General features: G+C 42.1%; 1 protein-coding gene across 1 annotated transcript; it reads left to right on the top strand.

Annotated features, from left to right (window-relative positions):
* Positions 1-9,626: 9,626 nt before the first annotated feature.
* YWHAH (tyrosine 3-monooxygenase/tryptophan 5-monooxygenase activation protein eta) lies at positions 9,627-21,012 on the top strand. The gene is made up of 2 exons (XM_054006481.1): positions 9,627-10,018; positions 19,550-21,012. The coding sequence occupies exons 1-2, from the start codon at positions 9,932-9,934 to the stop codon at positions 20,204-20,206; spliced, it is 744 nt and encodes a 247-aa protein (XP_053862456.1). The 5' UTR covers positions 9,627-9,931; the 3' UTR covers positions 20,207-21,012.
* The last annotated feature ends 2,753 nt before the right edge of the window (positions 21,013-23,765 follow it).

The following is a 23,765-nucleotide window of genomic DNA, read 5'->3' on the forward strand; positions in this document are numbered from 1 at the left end:
CCTCTCTCTCTCTGGTTCATTTTCCACACAGTAGAATATTATGTGATTATAAAAAGACTTTTAAAAAGCATAATTCCACCAGGCCTCAGGTATATTTGTGCTACTGCGGGGTGTGCAGGCAGCTCACTCAGGAGTCCATCTCTATAGTTCTTACCTAAGTCTCAGTACCTGCACTGGCATTTGATTGCTTTTTCTAACTTGGTTTCCAAACCTTTTGCATCTGAGACACTTGTGTTTGGAGGGGGCTATATGAGATTGTTGTTGGTTTTTTTAATGAGGGGGATTTAGATGAATTGGAGTGTATATGTGGTCAGGAGGGGAGCAGTTATTTGATGTAGTAGAGGCAGAGGGCCTCTTTCAAGTCATTTTGAAATGTGTTCTTCCTATCGTAACAGACTGGCTTTGTGCTGTCATTTTCAACACTGGCCAGTTAACCCATCCCTCTCATGTGTAGAATAGTCTTGCAGCATGGAAGGGCTGCCATAGGCCACTTGTCGTTCTTAAAAACTACATAAATAATAAAATGCAGAGGAAAAAAATGCTGGTCCCTTTAGAGAGCTGATGTTTCAAAGCAAGTCTCAGTCCTGCTTCCTTCTGCCTCCTGATTGGGTATGGATCCTGGTCTGCCTTTAGCAACAGAGACAAATATATCCCTCTCCTTCGCAATTGGCTGTAGCATGCTGTCGAGCCATAGCAACAGCGGAAGATGGCTCTGTCTGACAGATACATTGGGCTGCAGTATCTTACAAGAACAATAAAGCAATGGGCACTTCCCTTGTGTCTCTAATGTGCAAGTGGCAAATGAATAAATAAGCATATTCTGGAGGAAATGCTGGAATCTTCACAAGACATGGAAAAATAAGCACGCAGGTCCAGAAACTGCTTATAACAGGCATTTCCAGTGTGAACAAAGGGCTGCATTGTGATCTCAGTGACTCTGGTGTAAAATCCAGAGTTCGAAATGGCCTTCTGTTACCCCATTCATTAGGGATCCTGGTAAATGTAGACATAGAACACCAGAGAAGGTATTTTATCATCTACCCCAACAGAATAATCTTCCACTGTCATTATCTATGATACAGTCATTCTGTGGTATGTGATATATATACATGGAACTGTGGAGGGTTCCATGTCACTGTTACTGAAGAGAGATGCCTTGAATTACAAGGAAAATTATGCCTGTGCTGTAGTGAGGCATATTTCTGGCACCTTCCTCTGAAACTGGCCACTGTCAAAGACAGAACACTGGATTAGTAGACCATTTGTCTGACCCAGTGTAGCAATTCCTACGTTCTTATTGATTACAATTAAAGACACCATTTTCTAAGAGAAATAACATGCCAAGGCATGCAGTTGTTTGAGAGATCATACTTCTTGAGTCTGGAGGCAATTATCCTTTGGTCTCTACCTTAAAACAGCAGTCCACCTTGTACTGTTTTATTTTTTTTAAACTATCGAAGAATTTAGATTTTTTTTTTTTGTGATACAAGAATGAAGCTCAAATCAGCAGAATTCCTGAGGTAGACTTATCTGGAGGCACTGGTAGCTACTCCATAGTGAAATTTACATGAAGATTTTCTCTTAAAGCAGGACTAAAACTGCTCTGTTTCACAGTTTAATTAATTAATTAAGTTTCCAAATTTGGTACAAGTGCTCTTCAGAGGACAATTGAATTTTCTAGGTCGTTTCCCAGATGAAATATTGTATTACTTCTCTTATCTGATCATTTAAGTCTTGGTCTATTGTACCCAACAAATCAAAAAAGTGGGTTCTTCATATTCATCTGCAAGACACATGAAGTCAGGTGGCTGAAGCAGAACCCCAATCTGACCCCCAGCCAGTCTTTGCATCATGTAGCCTCAATAATATTGAATTTTTATGAGAGACTTTGAGGAGATAAGTGCAGTTGATCAGGAATTTGGAAAAGACATTCTTGCAGAAAGTCTCAGAGGATCTGGCTTTTCATGTTGACCTACTGGGAGCAGAGTGGAGTTTAGAGATATGCTATCGTTTCCCCATCTGTGAGCTGGCACAGACTGGATCCATGGTGAGGGTATAGAAGAAAAAGCCAGTGAGTCAGCACTGTACATCAGTGACCGCTATTGCTTGATCCTCCCTGCCCTACAAAAAGTGGTGCTGAGAGGAGTTAGTCTTTAAGGGAGAAGGCAGGGAAATTATTTAAATGACGTTATCTAGCACTATCTGGGTCAGTATTAAAATCATCCACTTTGCATCTTGCCTTGTTCTAGTTTGCTGTGGTTTACAGCCCAGATATTTTGCTGTGGTTTCCTAAAGGTTTTGCCTGTTGATACAATACAGTCAATAGAAATCACAGGAGTACAGAACTAAACAGGTTCAGAGTAGCCCAGCCAGGGCAAAATCCTGCCCTGCCTACTGTGGGTGTGCTAGCAGGAAAATGGATGCAAAGAAAACCTTCACCCGTGCTACAGCAGGGTAGGATTACAGTCCTGTGCTCCCCTCAGTGCTAGACTAGGACCCAGCTAACACAATGTTGACCCAAGAAGTGTGCTGCACCTGTTTCGGGAATAGCCAGGTCCTTCCCTCCTCCATGCGTATGCTGCCATATGTAGCAGGCTGTGGATATGGGTGTATGTGGCCTTCCTGTTTAGAGCAGCAGTAAGAAGTGCTGCTGAGCATGTCGCTGCTCTGCGCCGGCACTGCTATCATTCCTCCACCCTTATAACAGCCTAGCAAAGGAAAGATTTCGCCCCCAATCGAAAAAAACAAAGTTACAGCATTTCTGTGTTAAAATGTAAGTATGACCCCAGAAAACAAAACCCAGTCTCTGCCTATCCACTGTGTTAAATGATCATGGAAAAAGAGATGGAAATCTGCCATAAGCAACTTCTGCAAATCCTGAGTAGTAGTCACTCTCTGCAACAAGATGAGTGGTTTCCATCCATTTCCAAACAGCCACCACAATCAGCACCTCTGGCAGTCCCAGCAGAGAGGCCAAGGGCGGAGTGGGACATGGAGACTGAGCTGTCACCTTGCTTGCAAAGGTGGTCCTTCGGGGTTAGGAATGAAGTACATTACCTGGCAGTTTGAGGAGGCTTGCACAGCAGTTGCCCATGAAAAGTTTCTCTGAACTCAGTCTTCTGAACTCAAACACCACAGAGGATTAATTATATGGGAAATAGATTTACCTGCTTTGGGTCCCCTGCGCAGTCTCTGCCAGCAATCATGTATTGAAATGGTTGATCAGAGACCTATCCTAAACAAATGGCAGAACAGGCAGCTCCCAAAGTGAATATTTTCAGGTGGCCGCTCAGTGCTCAATTTTCGGTGCTCAGTTTGAGTCAACTCGGGCCTTGTTTTCAGAGGAGCGCTTTTAAAAATCAGGCACCCTGTGACTCAAGCTGGGCCTCTAAAATAAGAAGCCATTTTGAAAAATGTAGGGTGTAGTACTTTCATTTTGTCTCTCCACCTCATTCATCTTATCCCTAAGGTCTTTCATGATTTAAAATAGATTGTAAGGTTTGAACAGCTGTAAAAATTATTTCTTGTGAAAGTTTTGGGCCAATTTTTTTTAAAGTGGCCACTGATTTCTAGTGCTTCAGTTTTGGGTGCCCAACCCGAGTCCTCTTGGACCTGATTTCAGAAACTGCATATGAAGCCAAAGGAAGCTGTATGTCCTCAGCCCCGCTAGAAAAACACATGCAAAATATCCTATTTTTTTTTCCTTTTGATGTTTACTGATGATAGAAGGAAGATTTTTCTCTCCTATTTTTCCCTAGTGTGTTCTAGTGAATTTTTGTGATGACAACTTATCTTGTTTTCCTATTTATTCCTGTATCTCTAGTTAGTTACTTTTGATGAATTTCATGATTGTGACTTTTTTTTTTATTTCCTGTGGAGGGCACTATGGTCTGAACCAGCCCTCTAAGCGTTAAAGAGAAAGCTGCTTTGCATTAGCTGCGATGTGCTCGCCATTGCACAAACATTCCACTACTGAGTGTGCTTCACAGCTCCCTGTGCATATCTTTGAATCGTTCTGGCAAGGGAAATCACAGCCATAATCTTTTATTCAAACAAAGTGCTCATTCTTCATTAGACTCTGAAGTGAAAAGTGCTTGAGAATATTGTATTTCACATTGTGAGGGGTGTTTATCATTGTCCAGGCATGAGATATTGCTTTGAACACGCAAAGGGCTACTGTTTGTAAATGCTGAGTATTATTAAATATTGTGCAATGACCCCAGGCAGGTTTCACTGTACAGACCTCCCTCCCCACTACCCTAGTGAGCAATAGCCTCATTGATCCTGCAGAATCCACTTCCCTTCTCTCAAGTACTTCCCCACATTTGATGAATATGTTCTCACAGCACAACCCCTAATGCTTTTGTAGAACCCACCGTAATCTTTCTCACGCTTCACTCTATTCCGTCCTTTTCAGTTGTGAGGACGTTTCAATGCAAATGGCTTACAGATTATGATCAAGGTGAAATATGATGAATTATAGACCATACCATGACTGCTTAGGGGACTCTATCAGTTGTTAAAATGGGATGTATGGCTTGACTAGAAATATGTGATTGAATTACAGTCTTTCCTAGTTTGGGAGAGATTCCGTTTTTCTATGTGATACTTAAACTATGCCCCCTCCTGTCTTCTGCTTTGACCCCACCATTGCTTGCAGCATTCTGCCCTCGCTGATGTGAAATTCTCACTTTAATGCAATAAAAATGGTGGCTCTTAGCCTGCTATACTCTACAATCCATTCATCGTCATAGTATCACCCAGTCCCCCTAGTCACAAGTGAACTTCCCAACACGTCCCAATCCAGATCCTCAGCATCTCCCTCTCTCGCCTTCTTCACCCCTCTGCCCTCTTTACTTCCTGGCAATTTCAGATTCTTTGTGGGGGGAAGTTACTTAGCCTCACCTGCCCATCACTTGGTAACTCCACCTCTTCTCACTCTCGTTTACTCAGTGCTTTGCTCCTTTTACTCTCTCTGCTTATCAGAGTCCCTAGGAGAAAGGTCTCCTTACTGCAGGGGAAGGACAGACGGAGGGCTGCTTGCTCCAGGGATGAGGAGGCTGTCAGTAGCAGGGACCTTTTAGGCTGCTGTTGCAGTGTTCCCATGATCCAGAGGGCATGCAGAAGTACGTGCCTCCACTGTGCAGTCTGCTTCTGCAGCTGCCCTCAAGGGTACAGGGAAGGAAGAGGATGCTTCCAAGTCTCTCACCACCTGCAGCCAAGGAGGTTGGCCTTGCAGCAAAATGAGGGAGAGAGAAGATGGTTCTGGGAGGGCGTGCTGGCTGCTTTCCTTGCCACCTGCGTCCTCCTTGCCAATGGCCCCTGCAGCTCTGCCCCCTGTCTGCTGCACTCCATTCCTGCTCCATGTCAGTAACAGGAAAGAAACTGATCTAAGACAGCTTTGCTCTTCCTATTGCTCCAGTGTGTCGCAGAGCAGTGAGGACAAATGACATTTTAACAAGGGACTCTTGCCAGCCCCATGTGGTATGTCAGTTCTTTACAGCTGTCTGACATTCCAACAGAGTACTGGTGCTGCCGTAGGTGGTGATGAGATTCTCAGCACCATAAATGTCCAATCTCTCCAGCTGTAAATCCCTGCTCTATTTGGTAACCATGCCAACAACTTTGAATCCCATTTTATAAGAACAATATTTCTGAGCTCTGCTGGGAACCCTGGAGCCCTGCAGCATTATGCAAAATGCCTGGAGTCTGAGTTGTGTGGGAAGCCCTGGCACTCTGCAGCATGGTACACTACATGTAATGCTCTGGTTAAGGGTCTGTCAACATCTCCGTTTATAGTCTCATTTTTTCAAGGGGTTCATAATTCAGCCCCTAAATATTGTACCTGAATGAATCTCAGTGCACAAATTCTTAGTGACATATTAATGATTATTTCTTATTTGTATTGTGGTAGCTCCTAGAGGCCCCAATTAGGGACTGAGGCCCCGTTGTGCTAGTCTGCGTACACATGTTTAACAAAAAGACAGTTCCTGCCCAAATAGCTTGTGTGTTTTTAAATCAATTATCTGTCCCTTCTTTGGCTATAATCAAGCTATCCAAATGCTAGATAAAATCTTGACTGATTTCGGATTTTGCCACTGTCAGACTCGGAAAGGTCTTTGATTTGAAAGGAGTGATATGTGACATGCCATTTTGCAAATTCATGGGAAAAGATGTGTAGTGGTGCAGGTGCCACACTCCAGCAGGGGGTGGGGCAGAAGCAGCCAGGGAGGCTGTGGAAACCTGCAGCTTAATTAGGGCGAGGCTTGTTAGGAGCCAGACAGGAGGCAGCTACTGGGGCAGCCCAGATATAAGGAGCTGCCCAGCAGAGCAGAGGGGAGTCTCTCCCTGACAAGCAAGGGAAGAGGACTGGCTCCCAGGATAGTACCTGAGATACAGCAGTGCTGGGCAGGCTCAGGGGAGTGTGGGGTGAGCTCTGGTCTGTTACCTGCTAGGCTGCAGGCCCCCGCCAGAGAAAGGGCCAAGAAGGGCCAAGGGGAAGTGGCCCAGGGATAATAGGCAGACAAGGGGGAAAAGGAGTGCAGAGAGGCTGCTGCTAGAGGGTCCTTGGGTCAGGACCCAGAGTAGCGGGTGGGCCTGGGTCTGGGTCTCCCCCCACACACTTCCCCCTTGCACTGCACCTGGCCGGGGAGGAGCATGGCCAATGCAGACTGCAACTTGCCCCAGAAGTGAGGGGCTAGACTTTGGGTTGTGGTTGGCCCTTGTGGCAGGTGCAAGCCAAAGGAGTGCCGTGACTCCGGAAGGGGGGTGAGAAAGAAGTAGTGGGCACTGCCGGAGGGTTAGTGTCTTGAAGAGGACACCGCTGAGCGCGGGAGCAACACAGGTCTGAAACAGCAGAGTAGAGCGGACAACGGGCAAGACACCCGCTCTGGAACTGGACTGAGCTAATTCCCGGAGCAACCAGCAGGAGGAACCATGGTGGTGAGTCCCGTGGCATTACAGGATACTTGAGATATTTTAGACAGAAGAATGGCTATTATACAGGGGAAGCAACTTTTTAAAAAACATTTCATGGGAGTGTTAGTTTTTGTGGGAAAATCTACATTCATATGACAGACTAATACAGATTATCTGGTTTAGCAGTTAAATAAATGTACCAGTTTTAAAAATACATGTTTATGTGCGCTCCTCAAGAGTCTGAAACAGCTCCACACGACTGGAAAGTACACTACAAGTTTCCGAAAGTGTAGGCACAATTTATGGGGCCAGTTAATTATTACTAGAGATAACCCAAGCTGCAAAGTTTGTCCCTGGATCCAGCTCTTTCCAAAGTTTTTGAGCATTTGATCTGTGGTTTTGGTTTGGGCCTATCTTTTATTATTACTGATTAATGTAAGAATCAATAAGGATATCTCCAAAAAGTCTAATTACCTGTTTTTCAGAGCCTGATCCCACTCACAGAAAGCTCCTTTTGACATCAGTGGGACTTTTGCATGAGTAAGGATTGGACTGATAGTATTCATTCTGCTATGGTTTTAGAACTGATAACACTGCCTTCTCTCAAAAATATATGCTAAACAAGAAAAGAAAATTACGTCACAAAAGAATTACACTAAAGAACACAGGATTTGCCAAGTCTTATTAGACCATTAGCTTCTCAAGCCCAATGTCTTAGCACCAGCCATGATATGTGCATGGTTGATTCTTCAGAGGAAGACAGATCCTTCACTCCATAATGCACCTGTCACTTGCCCAGTGCTGCACATTGGGACAAGTCAAAATCCTTTTGACAATCAGTTATATCTTTAAACATCAGATTTTTATCATCCATATTTTATTCCTAATTACAGTTCGTTGTTATTGGCCATTAAATTTATCTAGTCCCTTTTAAAAACTAACTACAATATTACAATTAACATTACAGGTCTAACCTAAACTCCTAGGGAATTTGGAGTTAAGGCTAAAATTTAAGATTGACGTAATCGACCAAATTGTACTCTTGGTTACAATAGTGCAAATACCACTGAAAACAATGGGATTATACTTGGCATGAATGCAAGCAGAATTCACCACCTGCCTATAACTCATATGGATGGGCTTTTTCCATGCTTGTTGGTAAAGCCTGGATGTTACAATACATTTTTAGGGAGGCAGTGTGGTCTAGTAGCTCTGTCACTTACCTTGTGAGACACCTTGGACACTTTTCACTTTTGTGTGCCTCAGCGTATGTCTACACTTGGGACTTACTCTGGCATAGCTCCATCTCTCTGGGCTGTGAAAAATCACACCCTGGAGAGATGTAGCTATGCCAGCCTAACCGCTGGTGTAGACGGCGCCACTGTCTCTTGGGGAAGTGGATTAACTACGCTGATAGGCAAAGTCCTCCTGTCACTGTAGTGGGTGTCTATACTGAAGTGCTACAGCAGCAGAGCTATTTAAGCGAATAGAAGAAGAATAATGTATCCAGTTCCTATAGGAAATGGAGCCCCAACAGAATACTAAAAACTGTACAGTATCTATATTTGAAGGTGATAAATGGGCATATTTTGGGAGTGGGTAGAGAATAAGCACACACCTTTTTAACTACACTGCAATGAATGTAACTGAGCTTCTTGGAAGCATGAAGTGGGATAACAATCCAGTGCTGGTCTGCCCTGACTCCAGTGAGCTTCAGGGATGGACAAGACATATATTTGGGTTGATATTTATTCATTTTAATTTTTATTTCTGCAAATGAACAATGTGGTAGCTAACATTTCTGCAGGCAAGGCCAGCATCTGCAGCACTTCTGTAATATTGCCCATTAGAAGTAGTTTTTATGTACACCATTTACTGTCAGTTCTGTAAATATCTAATACTATAAAATATCTACTAAAATATAAATTAGTGCCACCACTTAGGCAGCATAATGTGACTGACATATTCCCACTGACCCCATTATTGGAGGGTTATAATAGCTGGTATGCAGGGTTTACAGTGACCACCACTTTCATTGAAATGGGGTGAGGGGGAAATATGTGAAAAATACACAGCTTATATTGAAGGGAGAACTCTGTGTTCTATTTCTCATACACAATGCCACTAATGCACAGGTAAAATCATGCACTGGAGAAAATACACAGGCGATGGCTGTATATAGAAACATTCTGCACCCAGCAAAACTGTACATAGAAAAATCACACACATTTGTAAGGCAATGTATGATTGATTGCTGCTGGCATATAGTTAACACTGCTGTATGAGCTGAGGTATTAGCCATCAGCTGAGGGGTGCCTGGACATTGGCTAGGGGGGATTCTCTGGTGGTCAGTGGATTTTATGGCAGCTAGGCCCTTCCTTTCAAGGGGGTAGCAACAGCTACCTTCAGTGCTATAGCTATAGTGTGTATGCATGGCAGCAGGCCAGCCCCAGCACCGCCTCCTTGCCTCAGCTGCTCTGCACTACCCCCTCCCTGTCTCCCACCTCCACCTTTGCAGCAGTAAAATGCAGCACTCGTAGTGCGCATGCGTTTGCCCCAGTCGCGTCCGGGGTAGTTATTTATAGTAAGTGACGTCACCTAGAAATAGAACGCGGGGGAGCAGCGCCTCCTCCCCTCCCCTGCGGTCTCCTCAGCTCCGCCCCCTCCTTGCCCTCACAGGGCGCAGGCGCAGGGGGCGGCAACAGTGCGCGAGGCACAGAGCGGGTAGGGAGAGGCGCGACTCGCGAGCTGTACACGCTGGTGAGGGAACAGAGCGAGCGCGCGATCTTCACTCCGCCGCGGTCATTGAGGTACTTACCAACCCCTGCCCCGCGAGCGCGACGCGCCAACGGCTGCCGGAAAGCCCGACGGTCCCTGAGCGCAAGGCGCCAACGGCCGCGGAGTGAGCGCGTTCGCGCGCCAGGTAACCCGTGAAGCGCAAACTCTCCGCTTAGTCCCCGCGTGAGAGGGGTGCCGCTGAGTGCCCAGCCCGGCAGTCACTACGGAAGCGGCCATGGGGGACCGAGAGCAGCTGCTGCAGCGTGCCCGCCTGGCCGAGCAGGCGGAACGATACGACGACATGGCCTCAGCCATGAAGGCGGTGAGTAGGGAGAAAGGTGTTGGCTGCGGGTCCCACGCGGAGGGAAAGCGGGCAGCTGGGCAAAGGCGGGGTTGGGCCCCGGGGCGGGGGATGCGGCCGGTCTCCGGGTCCCACCTGAGGGAGGCGGGGGCAGTGGAGCCCCGTACCGCGGCCCACTCGCTGCGGTGTCTCCTCAAGAATCATGGGTGGCGCCTCGTAACTCGGCGCGGGGAGCCTGGGATTTCTTTCGGCCGGGCTGGGAGTGGAGGGGACTGGTCCGTTGTCAGCGGACGGAGCCAGATTCCCCACCGCTGCAGCGGGGTGTCCAGCCCTTCCGCCCTCCAGCAGCAGTGTGAGAGCTCCCCCCTCCCCCCCCGGTGCGCTCTTGGCCCTTCCTCATGGAGGGTGTGTACTGGGTGCCCCTCTCCTTTCCTTCTCAGCGGTGAGTGGCCGGGGCAGCGGGTGGAATAATACTCTTGTCCTTTCTTTGCCGGGGGGAACTTCCTCTTCCCCATCGCTCCTGCCCCGCCCCTGTCTGACGCTGGCCCAGCCCCCATCCTCCGCGGTGGGCCGGAGATGCTGGTTTGACCTTAGAGAGTTGGTTTAGCGCGTCCAGGTAACCTGGGACCAGTCCTAAAGCTGTAGGCGCGGGCTGAGGGTGCTGTATGTGTGGCCTGGTCAGTCTCTGTGCTTAGAAGTGGGTCTGGAGAAGCCTAACATGGCAAGAGGACCCTTTCCTTTCTAGATGTTTCTATGGCATCAAGAAGGCTTAACCGGAGGAGGCCTTACCCACCAACCTGGGGAGTTTTCATTCAAAGATCGTGTAATAGCTGCATCCGGGAACATAAACACTCACAGCACAAGCTCCTTCAAGACATGCCTTTCTTCTACTGCGTTGAGAAAAAGAATTTGCTTGTTATATTGCCTACAATCTGTACATAATTTTGAATACTTAAATGTATTCAAATAATATTTAAAGGTAGATTAAACCTGCTCCTTTAAAACGAAGCATTTAACAGTAACTTGTACTGAACAGGTAATAAATTAGCAAACCAAATTTCTCATGTCTAAATTATATGTGAGATCCAGTGAAGTGTTTTAGCTTTTTAAAATTAAATTAAATATTGAATTAACATTCAATATCCTTCCAGAACATGTCTTCTCTACCTAATTCTTATTTATGATCATATTAATTTGTATTGTGTTAGCACCCATTAGATGCCCAGCCAATTCATAGCCCTCTTGTGCGGTGGTGCTGTCTAAATAGACAGTCCCTGCCCCAAAGAACTGGGCTTCATGTGGAGTTCATATTATAACAGAATCAATCCATCCAAGATCCAAAATGTTATAATACATCAGTTTATATCACATGCCTTAAAATAAAAATTAAAAAAACTCTCATTCTGTTTGGTACTGTTTTTTATGGTCTGCTTTGTATGTAGTCTCGTACAGCACAACCTGTTATATGGCTAATAGAATTCTTACACAAAAGTACTCTTGGATATGTCTGTAACAGAGCTATTATGTTTAAAGTGAGCAATTAGCAAATCTAGTAGTGCCATTAATATACTTTAAGTGGGAATGACTCTACCCTTAGAAAAAACTTTCATTGCTCATTCTAAAAAATACTTACTTGGGCAAGCCTATATACAGATTTTAGTGAAGTCTATTGGTGATCCAGGAAATACTTTGTAAAATTGGGATACATTTAGGAATATAAAAATTACAGCTGAAATATTTTTACTATTCAAATATTGGAATGTATGAAATTAGAAAACAAAAGCAGAGTAGAGCTGCCATCTTTCAGGAAATGTTGCAGATAATTATGGTTTGTCTAATAGCAAAATATTTTTAAATTTAAAATGGTCTATTTTTTTATCATTCCATCTTCCTTCAAAATCATTTGCCTTTGCTTACCGTATTTCCTTTACCCTCCAATAATGCATATGACAATGCAGTTCCTCTAGGGCTGCAATGTCAGTATTTGGCTCAATGCACTGAATTTTGACAAAGGTGCTAATTGCTTCTTTAATATATACCTCACATAAACTATTATAAACATACCCCAAATTGAAGTTAAAATGTTTCCACCTATTACAAATGATGAAAACTGTAGTTATTCCTTGAATACAAAAATAGTTAACTCCAGTTTCTCCAAATATATTTTTAATAAAATGTTGGTTAGCTGGATACTTTTTTGCAGGTTTTCATTCTAAAACATGATCCAACTTCTAGAACATCCTTGTACATTTTGGGCAGGTTTTTGGGAAAGAGTAGGAGCTTACACTTTTATACGAAAGGCAATGTGTTATGTGGGCTCTCACAATTACACACAACTAGTGTTTCCTCTAATTTCAGTACATATAACCTAAACCAAAAGCTTCTATCATTTTAAGTAGCCCTACCCCCGTAAAAAAAACTAATTTACAGAGGGAAATATTTGCTATCTGACAATTACACACACAAATGTAAACTGATGTGAATAGTCTTAAACTAAGACATTTATTGATATGAGGGTGCAAAAACACTTGTGTATAGTGGGAGAAATGCATCCCACATTTTCTCCCAAATAGACTAAAGACTTTAGCAGTATGTTTCAAGTTAATGGTAGTTTTATAAAAAGCTAGTTGATGTAGAAATTCTAATAATTTAAACCTTATAGGAAATACTGTATATTTGTTAAAGTAATAGTACAATCATTAACTGCTGTTGAGTTTTTCTTCTTGGCTGAATGCCAGCCTTTTCCCACCTACCATGATGAGTAGCAGGAGAGGAAGATAAAAGACTGCAGTGTGACATACAGTGAGTTTGGTTTCTTTCAGAACCCTAAAGTTTCCGCCAGTCAAATGTACCTCTAAAATGGCATTTTGCCAAGGGGTGTGGTACATTCATTTAATTAAACCCTTCTCTAGGGCTCCAGCAAACTAACATTACTTCTTGTGCTGGACTTGCGTATTGACGTTTTTAATTATTATACAGAGAACAGGAACAGGCCATAGCTGTGAAAAAACAGATATACTAAAAGCATATTTTTATTTACTTTAAGTATGGCACTTCACATGTTTGTGACGTTTGAACAATTATGTGAAGAAGCAATATTGCATTAAATGCTACTTTGTTCAAATGAATTTCAGAAATGGTATGAAATATTGACTCATAGCAAAAAAGGAGTTAAGCTATTCTGCTATATACACCATGGGCTGTAGAACTGAAAATATATGAATTCCTGTGCATTTTGCTCAAGATTTTGATTAGTGTGTATTGCTATTTAATGTAGCAACATAGTGACCATATCTAATAACTTACTCATTTCAAATTAATGTAAGTAGAACTGAATTATTAATTTGAGAGGAAGTAATCTTGAGTAATACTTGTGTGATATGTGGAGTACTGAACTCCTTGCCAAGGCTCACTGCAGAAGGAAAGAAAATATATAACATTAATGAATATGGTATGCACACCATTTTCAGTTATATTATTTTTATTTCTTTATATGTATAATAGGGCTCTAACTTAATTTTTAGGGAGCTGTTGAAATTTCCTTTTTCATATAAGGTGTTAAAGAATTTTGACAGATTTGCACTTTCAGTATTACATCGTCTGGCTCTTTTCTCTTTCCAGTGATTGTCCCTTTTTGGTAGTACTGTGTGTGTGGAGAAGCAGGGATGCTTTTGATCTAAGTGCTACCCCTGCCTGCTGCAAGACTTTCTAGTGCTTTGTGCTGGTTTGATACTAAGGGTATGTTTTCAATACAGAGTTAACTCATGAGGTTGGCTTCCAAGTTAGCCTTGCCCAGATGTGAGCAGTCACACTGCAAAGCCATACCCAGGTTACTGTGTTCTCACTGATGCTGCCTGTCACCTGTGTTTCTCTAGGACTTTTGGGGTCATATGATATGACTCGTAGCCCATGTTCTTTATGGTATGGTAAGCTGAGCCTCTCTGAATCTTTCTGAGTTCATTGCAGGAGAACTTGGGTGCCCAGTTATCAGACCTGGGGAGAAGGGTGTCAAATTGTAGGAAGACATTAGAGAACTGTCAGTACTCATGATTTAGTCAACGTCAGCACTGCACAGTGGGACAGTTACCAGCCTGAGTTAAATCGGCACCTGTACTTTAATCTATACTCCCAGACAGGCCAGCTGAGGGGAGTGTGTTAGAATTTTATTGTTTTGCATTTTTCTGAGTTAAAATAACTCCATTAAGTAACTTGTTTTTTGTAAATGAGGTATAACTACTATCTATCTGAGGCTAATCTTATTGGGGACCATAAAGTCTTATTCCTTTTGTTATTGTTCTAATAAACTAGTGCTTGAAAATATTTGACCATTTTTGACATTATCTGACCAAGGTTGACTAGGCAATTGACCATTTAATTTTGGATTGGTCAAATTTCCAATCTTATGTGGATGGGAAGGGGGGGGGGGAGTTAAGGGCAACACCTGAAGAAGAGCCTGAGTTAACTGCATAAAGACACACCCTCAGTGGCTCCTTTTCATATTCCTAGCACTGTTGTGGCTTGTACCATAGTAATGTGACAGCATGCTTTTTGTTGACCATCAGGTAATAGGTAAAGTTTACCAACTGCCAAGCCCAAGAGCCCTCCACCTCCAGCAAGTGATGGGTATAGGGGAAGAGAAGCTGCCTTTTGTCCTTCAAGCCAATGTTTTTCAACCATGTGTGGGAGATGGTGGGATTGAGAAGCTGTCTGCAATGCCATGGACCTCTTCATTACATCAAAATGTGTATCATCCATCACCAACGGAAATTTATTCCTGCAGTGGGTAAAGCAGGAGGTGACTCCTTGACAGCCACCTGCCTTCCATTTCTTCTCCTGCAGTATACCCTAATGCAGTTGGCCACTGAAGAAGCTTAAATGTGCAGGCCTGCAACACCCTGCTTCTCTCACTGAAGCAAACTACAGGAGTAATGTGATTTGGAACCTTGAGACTCCTGTTAGATACCCACCCATCCAAAGTGCTGTCCATTCATTTAGAAGACTATCTGCAAGAGTGAGTGAACAATAAAATCGTGTAAAAAAACCCCTTCCAAAAACACAAATGAGAAGAAAACTGGGCAGGAAAAAAAAATGGACAGAAAAAAGTGATATTCTGGGACATAGGGCAAGGATTACATTAGAAAGGAGGGGTACCCATCAGTTGATCACGGGAAGGCAGGGAGTGCTTCTTCAGAAAGTGTAGAGCAGTGTTTCTCAAGGACTGCTTCATAGACCAGTGCCAGTCCCTGAGATTTCCCTTACATAGTTTAGGAAGGCAGCAAACTGGTCCCTGGAATCAAAAAGATTGAGAAACACTGTAAAGACCTCCTGCCATGAGCAGAACAAGAGCAGTGCTGAAATAACTCAGTACACTGAATAGCCTCCTCCTAGCATGAGCTGCTGCTGAGTTGCAGATCTTGAGCCCCTTTTCCTCAGTTGTACAACTGACAGGCCAAAGAGCTGAGGTTACAGTGGAGTTTTACTGCACCCAGGCAGCCCTTGATGAAAAACAGGTCTTTCCAAAACTGTTGAGATTTAACAGTGTATAGTCACTATAATTCTACACTGAGTTTAAGGCGCTGTATGTACCACATACTGTATTGTAGTCACAATTGTGTACAGAGGTGAATGTGCCAATGCCTATTTTTGAAGGTAATCATGTCAATGTCAGTTTCTACATGAAACTAATCTGATTATAACCCTGTGGTGAGGGGGTGTGGGGAGCAGGGAACATATAGATTTGGGAATGGTGTGGGTTTGTTGTTTTCTCTTGTATGGATTCCTCATCTAAAAAATATTTTCAGAATATGATTCCAGGTTGAAGATTCATGGTGATGCATAGATAGCTTCAGCATACAGCCTACAAGATTCCATACCTCTCATGTCTCACAGAGGCAAATGGGAAGTGGTGTTGGGATCACTACTGGGTGAGATAGTTAAAGGTACCCTGCAAAAAAAATTGAAACTTCTTTTTTTGTTTCTTTGATGTATAAAGACAGCCTGAAAGCTCTCATTCTCTCTCACACACTCTTCAGGTTTCAGATGTATTCTGAAAGTTCTCTCTTCCCTTTAATTAAAGGAATTGGTGCTGAATTCTTGATAGTGATCTCTAAGTACAATATTTGAGAGAAAACAGATGTTAACAGTTTTGAACTAAGAATAAAAATAACTGAGTTAATTGGGTTTCACTTCCTTGATACTTGCAATCTTAAAATCCTATTTCTTGTTCCACCATCTGTAATCTTCCAAGGGCAGAAAACTTCTAACATTTTAAAAAGGAAAAAAAGGGTCAGAATGAATCTTTTTTTAACAAAAACACCTTCCCTTTCAGGCTACCTTAATAAATCATAAAGCAGCAAAAAAGTACCCACAACGATTTTTAGGTTTTTATCACCTTTTTAATATCTTTTTTTACAAGAAGACAAGGTATTTGCTTCCTTCAACTTGAATGCTAATTATCCTTCATGACCCTGGCTTTGCACTCACTGTGGGAATTGCATGTTTTGCCACATGACTTCCCCAGTATGGATTTGCAAAGGGACTGTATCTATAGAACAGCTGTGTCGAAAGCAAGCCCTATTTGTCATACTATTTTTGGAATGTTAAAGTTACCAAGCTGTTCTTGGATTTCCTTTAATAGGAAAAAAATTCTTGAAATGTATGTATGGCAGAACAAAATCTTCTGATTTCCTCTGAAACCCCTCACTTAATCTGGCATTGGAGTATGATACAAAGACACTGCTGGTCTCCTTGCTTAGTAGCATTATAGCGATGCATATGAATTGGATGTCCATACTGCTGCTTCTGTATCTTTCAGCAGCCTCTGTTCCAGTTGACCTGCTTGCAGAAATGACTTAAGAGATCTCCGGAGTGTGGTGTTGAGGAAACTTCTTATTTGCCTTGAGCTTGCTGCTTATGTGGTATACCACTGGATTCTGTTCTGTCAGTTCTTCCTGGTCAGTACATAATAGGCCACTAGGAGAAATAGTAAGACTGTTTGAGCTATGTAGCCATATGTGCTGGTGAAACCCAGTTCTGTCTTTTAATCAAATCCATTCTGTGATAGGATCCTGGATAATGTGGTTTTTGTTTTGTTTTGTTTTCCTCACAGGTGCCTCTGGTAAGGAAGGTGCAACCTTCCTCTTGTGTAATACATGCTCCATTTAGCCTCATGCTTGTGACTTGTTTGTGCTCCTAAACACCTTTTTGGAGCTTCAGGTGATGCAGAATCTAGTGGCTCACTAACTGGTGCTTCTTGTGTGGAGCATGTTAGACCTGTGTTCTGGAAGTTTCACAGCCTACTATTTTTCTTGTAGGTATAATAAATTGTGTTCATTTTGATCTATAAAACCATGTGTGGTTTGGATCCTGGCTGTTGTGTAGACTGATGCTTTATGTGCAAATTAAGATCCGCTGAGACACTTAATTCAGTTTTAAAGATTGTTAGTTGTCAGGGGTTTGGAGGAAGGTGTTCTCAGTTGAGGTCTTTTGATGCTACGAGCTTTCCTGTGTTGGTCTGATCATCAGTCTGACTTTTACACCAGTCCCCTAAGTATTCTAGTTACTCATCCTTTTGCTTAAGGGAGGGTATGTACATAACTTGAGTTTCTGTTGTGATTGGAGAGGGAGAGTTCTTCAGTTATTTTTTTGTCAAATGGCTTTGTAATTAATATGTACTAATTTGCTGTCCAATATCCACGTGTTATAATGCACTTTAGTTTCAACTTTCACATTTTTAAAATTTTCATTATGCACACAGTTGTGGGGAATTAGGGATGCTTAAGTTTGAAGTAGAAAGAAAGGGCTTGGAAAGTAGAGAGAAACTAAGCGGGAGGGAGAGATAAAGGCAGGAGCATGAGAAGCATGGGCATGGAAAGAAGTTGGACAGCTGATGGGTTACGTTAGCTTTAAGAAATATGCTATAGATACAATGAACTGAGGCTAAAGATGGTGTATAGTTTCTCTAAATAGCAAGGATGACAAATAGTTTTGCTTTGGTTGTCATTCAAATTCTCTTTAGATGAAGATGTCATCACAGAGGACTGTAGCTGGTTCTTGGGAACTTAGCTTTCCATAGGTTGCTTTGGAAAATGCTGCTCCTTATCATACTCTTAGATTTTTTGAGTCACTGAGCTGTAGAAGCAGTGCATTATGGAGGGATGGGTAGTAAGTTAATTACTGTCTCTACCAGAGGTTCTCGTGGCAATAATGGTTGCACCACATTTAGAATTCTAATTCTTCATTAAGATGAACTGTTTTATATCTGAAAAATTAGACACCATTCTTGAATAGTTTATGGGTTACTGTAGTACTCTAGAAATAGAAGTTATCCTCTTGAATTTGGCGAGGAGAAATTTAAATGTCTGATTTCGTTATTTGTAGCATGCCTGTGTATTGCAGTGTAAATATACAAATTTCTTTTAATAGTTATGAAATCATTTTGGCTTCATCTCATTGGCAATGGGAAGCAACGATTTCCTTTGCCACATTATTTTTTTTTCCACAGTTGTCACACGTTTTTAATATGGTGTTGCTAATGAAGGATGCTTAGTATTGTAGACTCAGATAAGTCAAAGCACTTGCATTCACCAAGAATCACCCCCAACTTAAAACCTCCAATTGTTTGCTAAAATAGAACTTATCCTAATCTATAGAGTCTAGAAACTTTCTTCACAAACTATAGTAGAGTGCAATGAATCAAATGTATTATAAATATGGGATATTTAAAAATATTACTGAAGCTTCATGAGTCTGTATAAAAGTTGTAACAATTCATTATGTAATTATTGCAATATGTGTTTTTCACTTACTCCCAAGGAGTAGATTGGAAGGTTCAAAAGATAGAGGAACATTCCATTTTATATAATTTCTTCCCTTGCCCAGCTTTGAAATGCTGGGTTGCAACCACCATTTTAGCTGAAAACAGGAGAAATTTTAATCAGATTGTGTGAATTACAGTCCCGAAGGTGCAGTGAAGGATGTGTTGTGTTGTGGAGCAGTACAACCCAGTTCTCCTTCAGTGACTGAGCATACTGTCTCTTCAGCATGCACCTTGGACCCCACAGTAGGGTTGAATATGGAGAGGAACTGAATTGTCTGGCAGTGCCCTGTACTGCCACTAGGCTGTTGGGCAGTATAACACATTTGAATTCAATAGGAAAAGTGTGTAGTGTATTTGCCTTTTTGGAAAGACTTTCCAAATCAGTTGTCTTCCTCTCAATACTTCTGCATCTTGCCAGTTAGATGCACACTGTTCAGTGGCTGTTCGTAAGTCTCCTTGGGGAGACTTAAAAGTGTAGTATAAATGTTTACAAATACCTTAGGGAGATGGCATGGTAAAATTTAAAGTGAAATATGAATTTTCTTAAAGGAATTGACTTGCACTCAGGTCTTCAATTTTGGTTAAAGTGAACAAGAACGCCATCGTGTCCAGAAGGAATTTTTTTCCCCTTGCAGTTTCTAAGTTGGTACGATGGAAATATTGAATGATGATTGCATTCTCTTCTTCCTCAAAGCCAAGCTATTTTAAGTTGATCTTTTTGTGTATATTTGCAGGTGACTGAGCTGAATGAGCCCCTCTCCAATGAAGATAGAAACTTGCTGTCTGTAGCCTACAAGAATGTTGTTGGGGCTAGACGATCTTCCTGGCGAGTCATCAGCAGCATAGAGCAGAAAACTATGGCGGATGGGAATGAGAAGAAGCTGGAAAAAGTTAAAGCATACAGGGAGAAGATCGAAAAAGAGCTGGAGACAGTCTGCAATGATGTTTTGGCCCTCTTAGATAAGTTCTTGATCAAGAACTGCAATGACTTCCAGTATGAGAGTAAAGTCTTTTATCTGAAAATGAAAGGAGATTACTACCGCTATTTGGCAGAAGTTGCTGCTGGTGAGAAGAAGAACAGTGTTGTGGAAGCTTCAGAGGCTGCCTATAAAGAGGCTTTTGAAATCAGCAAAGAGCACATGCAGCCCACTCACCCGATAAGGCTTGGGTTGGCACTCAACTTCTCAGTGTTCTACTATGAAATCCAGAATGCACCTGAGCAGGCCTGCCTGTTAGCCAAACAAGCCTTTGATGATGCCATAGCTGAGCTGGACACACTAAATGAGGATTCCTACAAGGACTCCACACTTATCATGCAGTTACTTCGAGACAACCTCACTCTCTGGACAAGTGACCAGCAGGATGAGGAAGCAGGAGAGGGCAATAACTAAAGAGCTTTCATCCCAGCCCTTCATCATCCACTCCACCATCCCCATTAGAACCATCCCACAATATTTCCTTGCCACAGTCTCACTAAATATCTAGTGCTAAGCATATCTGTATTGTCAGCACAGCTGTTCAGATCTGCAGTCCACTTTATCAGGAGGCAGTTTTGGATAAGTCTTCATGAGCATTGCTGGATTGATTGATTGATCTGCCCTGTTTATCATAGTTGCACTTGAATGGTGCAGAAAGATGCATATTAAAGAGGCATTTTAGTTTGCCTATTGATTATCAAATATGGGCAAGAATAATGGAAAGTGAATTAATCAGAAGTCTAATCTTAAATTTTCCATTTGAAACAAGCTGATAGTGTTTTGTTGAGCAGTACATCTTGTGCATGCAAAGCAAATTAGCCACCCCGAAAACTTTTTCAACCGATGAAAACAGTTAAAAAGCTGATGTGAAGTGACAACTTAATTCTATTTATCAGTTTACAAACTGTTCAGAATGTGAGGTTTTGGTAGCAACTTGTTTTTTGCCTCTTTAACTTATGATGTGCACAGACTTTCATTTAATGCAATGCATCTACTTAAAAGTTTTGATACTTGTAACCTTTTTTGCAGTTGTTTTGAAAAATCATGAATTTATTTTTTGTAAACTCTTTGGCTGTTTAGTTGTCTGTGTATTCTGACAGCGCCATGTCAGTGTTAGCCCATGTTAAGATGGATGACTCTCTGAGATGCCAGACTTCTAAATTTAATGTTTTGGAATTAAATGAATAAAATAAAATGCTGCTTCGGAAATATTATCTCTACATGAGCTGTCCTGTCATCTTTTCATAAGAATGGAGATTTACAGAGGTGTCCAGCCTGCAAATACAGTCCTAAATACATTCAAGAGAATGTAGCAATCCAAACTAAATACGTAACATTGCTCACCTATATCCCAGTGGGGCTGCCAATTGCATATTCAGTGCAGTAACTTGCTAGTTCAGCTGTAATTCAAGCCTGCCGGTCAATGTTTACAAGATTCTAAAGAGTATTGCTTGTTGACATACTAATTAGGTAAGAAAAGACTTGTATTTACTGCTTCTGTCCATGGTGACTTGTAGATTTTTTTTCCCTTAGAAATTACAACCGAGTTGCTTATACCCATTAACGAATTTTGAATTAAGTTTCTTTAACTGAAACCATAGCATTATCTTGCACTTGTCTATACAAACAAAATGCAATCATGTTGCTTAATTAGTGTTGGATCTTAAGGAGTTCCTCTCAAGCTAACCTAAATCTGATCCCCAAATTCACTCATCTGCCGTATCTTCACTTACAAATTAGTTAATATGTATTGATTCCTTGTCTGCTCTTGCATTAACCTATTTAGTCATGTTCTTTTCCTACCTCAGACACATTTTTAATCCATAACAGACCATCACCCCTCACCCTGTGGTTTAAATTCAGCCTGAGGTCACTGTGCTGTCCAGCCAGCCCTGCAGTTGCTGAGAGCCCTAGGCAGTAGAGTCCCATTCTGGAGTGGAGTTGAGCTGGTTGAGTCTTGGCTGAATAAAGACACCTTTTTTCTGACTCAGCAACTGGCCAGTCAGCCACAGAGGTCTTGGAGAGGAATTGCTTGACACCCTGCTTCTCTCACCAGTTGCTCACAGCTAACAATGTCCTATGTAGAGGGAGGAATGTTCAGCTGACGAGTAGCATACTTTACTCACCCCTGGTTCTACTGTGCAAGGCTGTGGTCGTCTCACAAACCGCTGCTGTTCTGAGCAGCTTCGTCCTATGTCCTTTCTGTGTTAAAACCTACTAAGTCCAATTACACTTTGTCAGCTATGTTATCTGTTGCAGTATTAACACCTCCATTTCTGCCTACATTACAGTTAAAAACATTAGTAATACAAATAATACTCTTATAACTGTGTGCTACGCAGCTATTAAAAATGGTTACAAGTGTTTCCAGGAGGAGACAGCAGCTGTATGGTCATATCTATGAGCAATTTGAGGAGGGAGAAGGAGCGATCTAAGAAGTTATTTGGGGAGGTAGCAGCCTTGCAGGGATTGAAGAGTACTTCCTGCAAGAGTTACCTTGGACAGTAGAAGACTATAATTGAAGGTGCGTGAATACTCTGTGTGGCATGAATTTGGCTGGAGGGAAGATAGGGCTGTGACCAGGAGAAGGGTAAAGAGAGGTGGTGATGCTTCTTCCCTTAAACATTTACAGGAATATGGGGGAAATCACTTTTTCAATACTTAAGGAATGCCCTGAGGTAACTATTTTCTTGAGCTCTTATGAGAGACTTTATCAAAACCTCTTTCAAAGCCTATGTAAATTACATTCAGTAGTTCTCAGTTTTCAGAGAATTGTATAAATTGTATAAACCATTGATTTTAAAAACTCATTTTATTCTTAATTTAGACATGCTTGTTTTTCTCCATGAGGTACTAATCTAGGTGCTTTATTTCACTAATGAATTTTTTTTTCCTGATCCTCTTGTGACTTCAGAGTAATATTAACAAGGTTGATGAATCCTTCTGTTGGAGCCCTTAGAAACTTGCTCACCTGCTCTCTTTACCAATGAAGATTGGCTTTTTGGCAGCTGTTGCATCAATTTGAAGGGTAGGGGAGAATTGGGCCCTCATGGCAGTCCCCCTTATACAGTGTATAATAAGGACAGGGTTAGTGCCAAGTACTTGCCCAAAATTGTTTGAGTTCCATATGAGCCAATTTATTCATCTAGTCTTCAAGCTTCACCCAACTGTGGGGAAAGTTACTACATCGAATATGTGATGTTTAAGAGTATTATGATACTGTAAAGGACAAAATCATTCAGGAACACACTGGCATTCATTTGCTGAAAGGGTTAAGGATCAGGCAGTAACATAAATTATTGAAACCGATCAACTGCATAAGGACATATTATGAGTTAGCCGGGTGTGATCCATCCAACCACATCAGCACTTTCCACTGGAGCTCCGTCAGCCTCTACTGTCTGTTTGGCAGATGTCCTTATTTCTGAAATCTAGATCAGCTATGTAGAGCTTGGTCCACCCCTTTTCAAGACAATATTCTGGTAGGGCTGTTCTGTAGTCTAAGTAGTACTCCCATTTCTCATCATTCTCTTTATGGTAAAAGTGGTTCTCTGAGATGTGTTGTCCATATGGTCACTCTTGGGCTGCATAATTTTTTTGGCCAGCAATGTCTGTTGGAGCTGGGCCTCCCTATCTGAGTGCAGAATGGGCCCAACTGTCCCTCGGTTCTTCCTTTAGCCGTACAGAATCCCAAAGGCATAGGACTCTGTAGTAGCAGGAAAGGAGGGTGGGTCATGGAATCCATGTGGGCAACATATCTCTAAGAACCATGTTAATGTAAGGTGAGCAACTATTCTTTCTGTTGGACAACTTTCCTAAAGTAACTCTCCAACACTGTATTTCCTTTGGATAAAAAATCATGTTTCTAGACTCTCTGCATGACAGTCCACTCTCTAATACTCAAATCCATAATATGGGTTGGTTGGGCTACAGTCTATTAATAAGTGAGCAGAGCTGCCATTGTCTATACAAA

This window comes from Malaclemys terrapin, chromosome 16 (genome assembly GCF_027887155.1).
Source record: "Malaclemys terrapin pileata isolate rMalTer1 chromosome 16, rMalTer1.hap1, whole genome shotgun sequence".
In the NCBI taxonomy this organism is placed as follows: domain Eukaryota; kingdom Metazoa; phylum Chordata; order Testudines; family Emydidae; genus Malaclemys; species Malaclemys terrapin.

Bases quoted from the DNA above. Each gene is read 5' to 3' on its own strand.
- YWHAH (XM_054006481.1), top strand. From the start codon at position 9,932: ATGGGGGACCGAGAGCAGCTGCTGCAGCGTGCCCGCCTGGCCGAGCAG. The intron at 10,019-19,549 runs GTGAGTAGGGAG...GTATATTTGCAG, and splicing joins TGGCCTCAGCCATGAAGGCG to GTGACTGAGCTGAATGAGCC.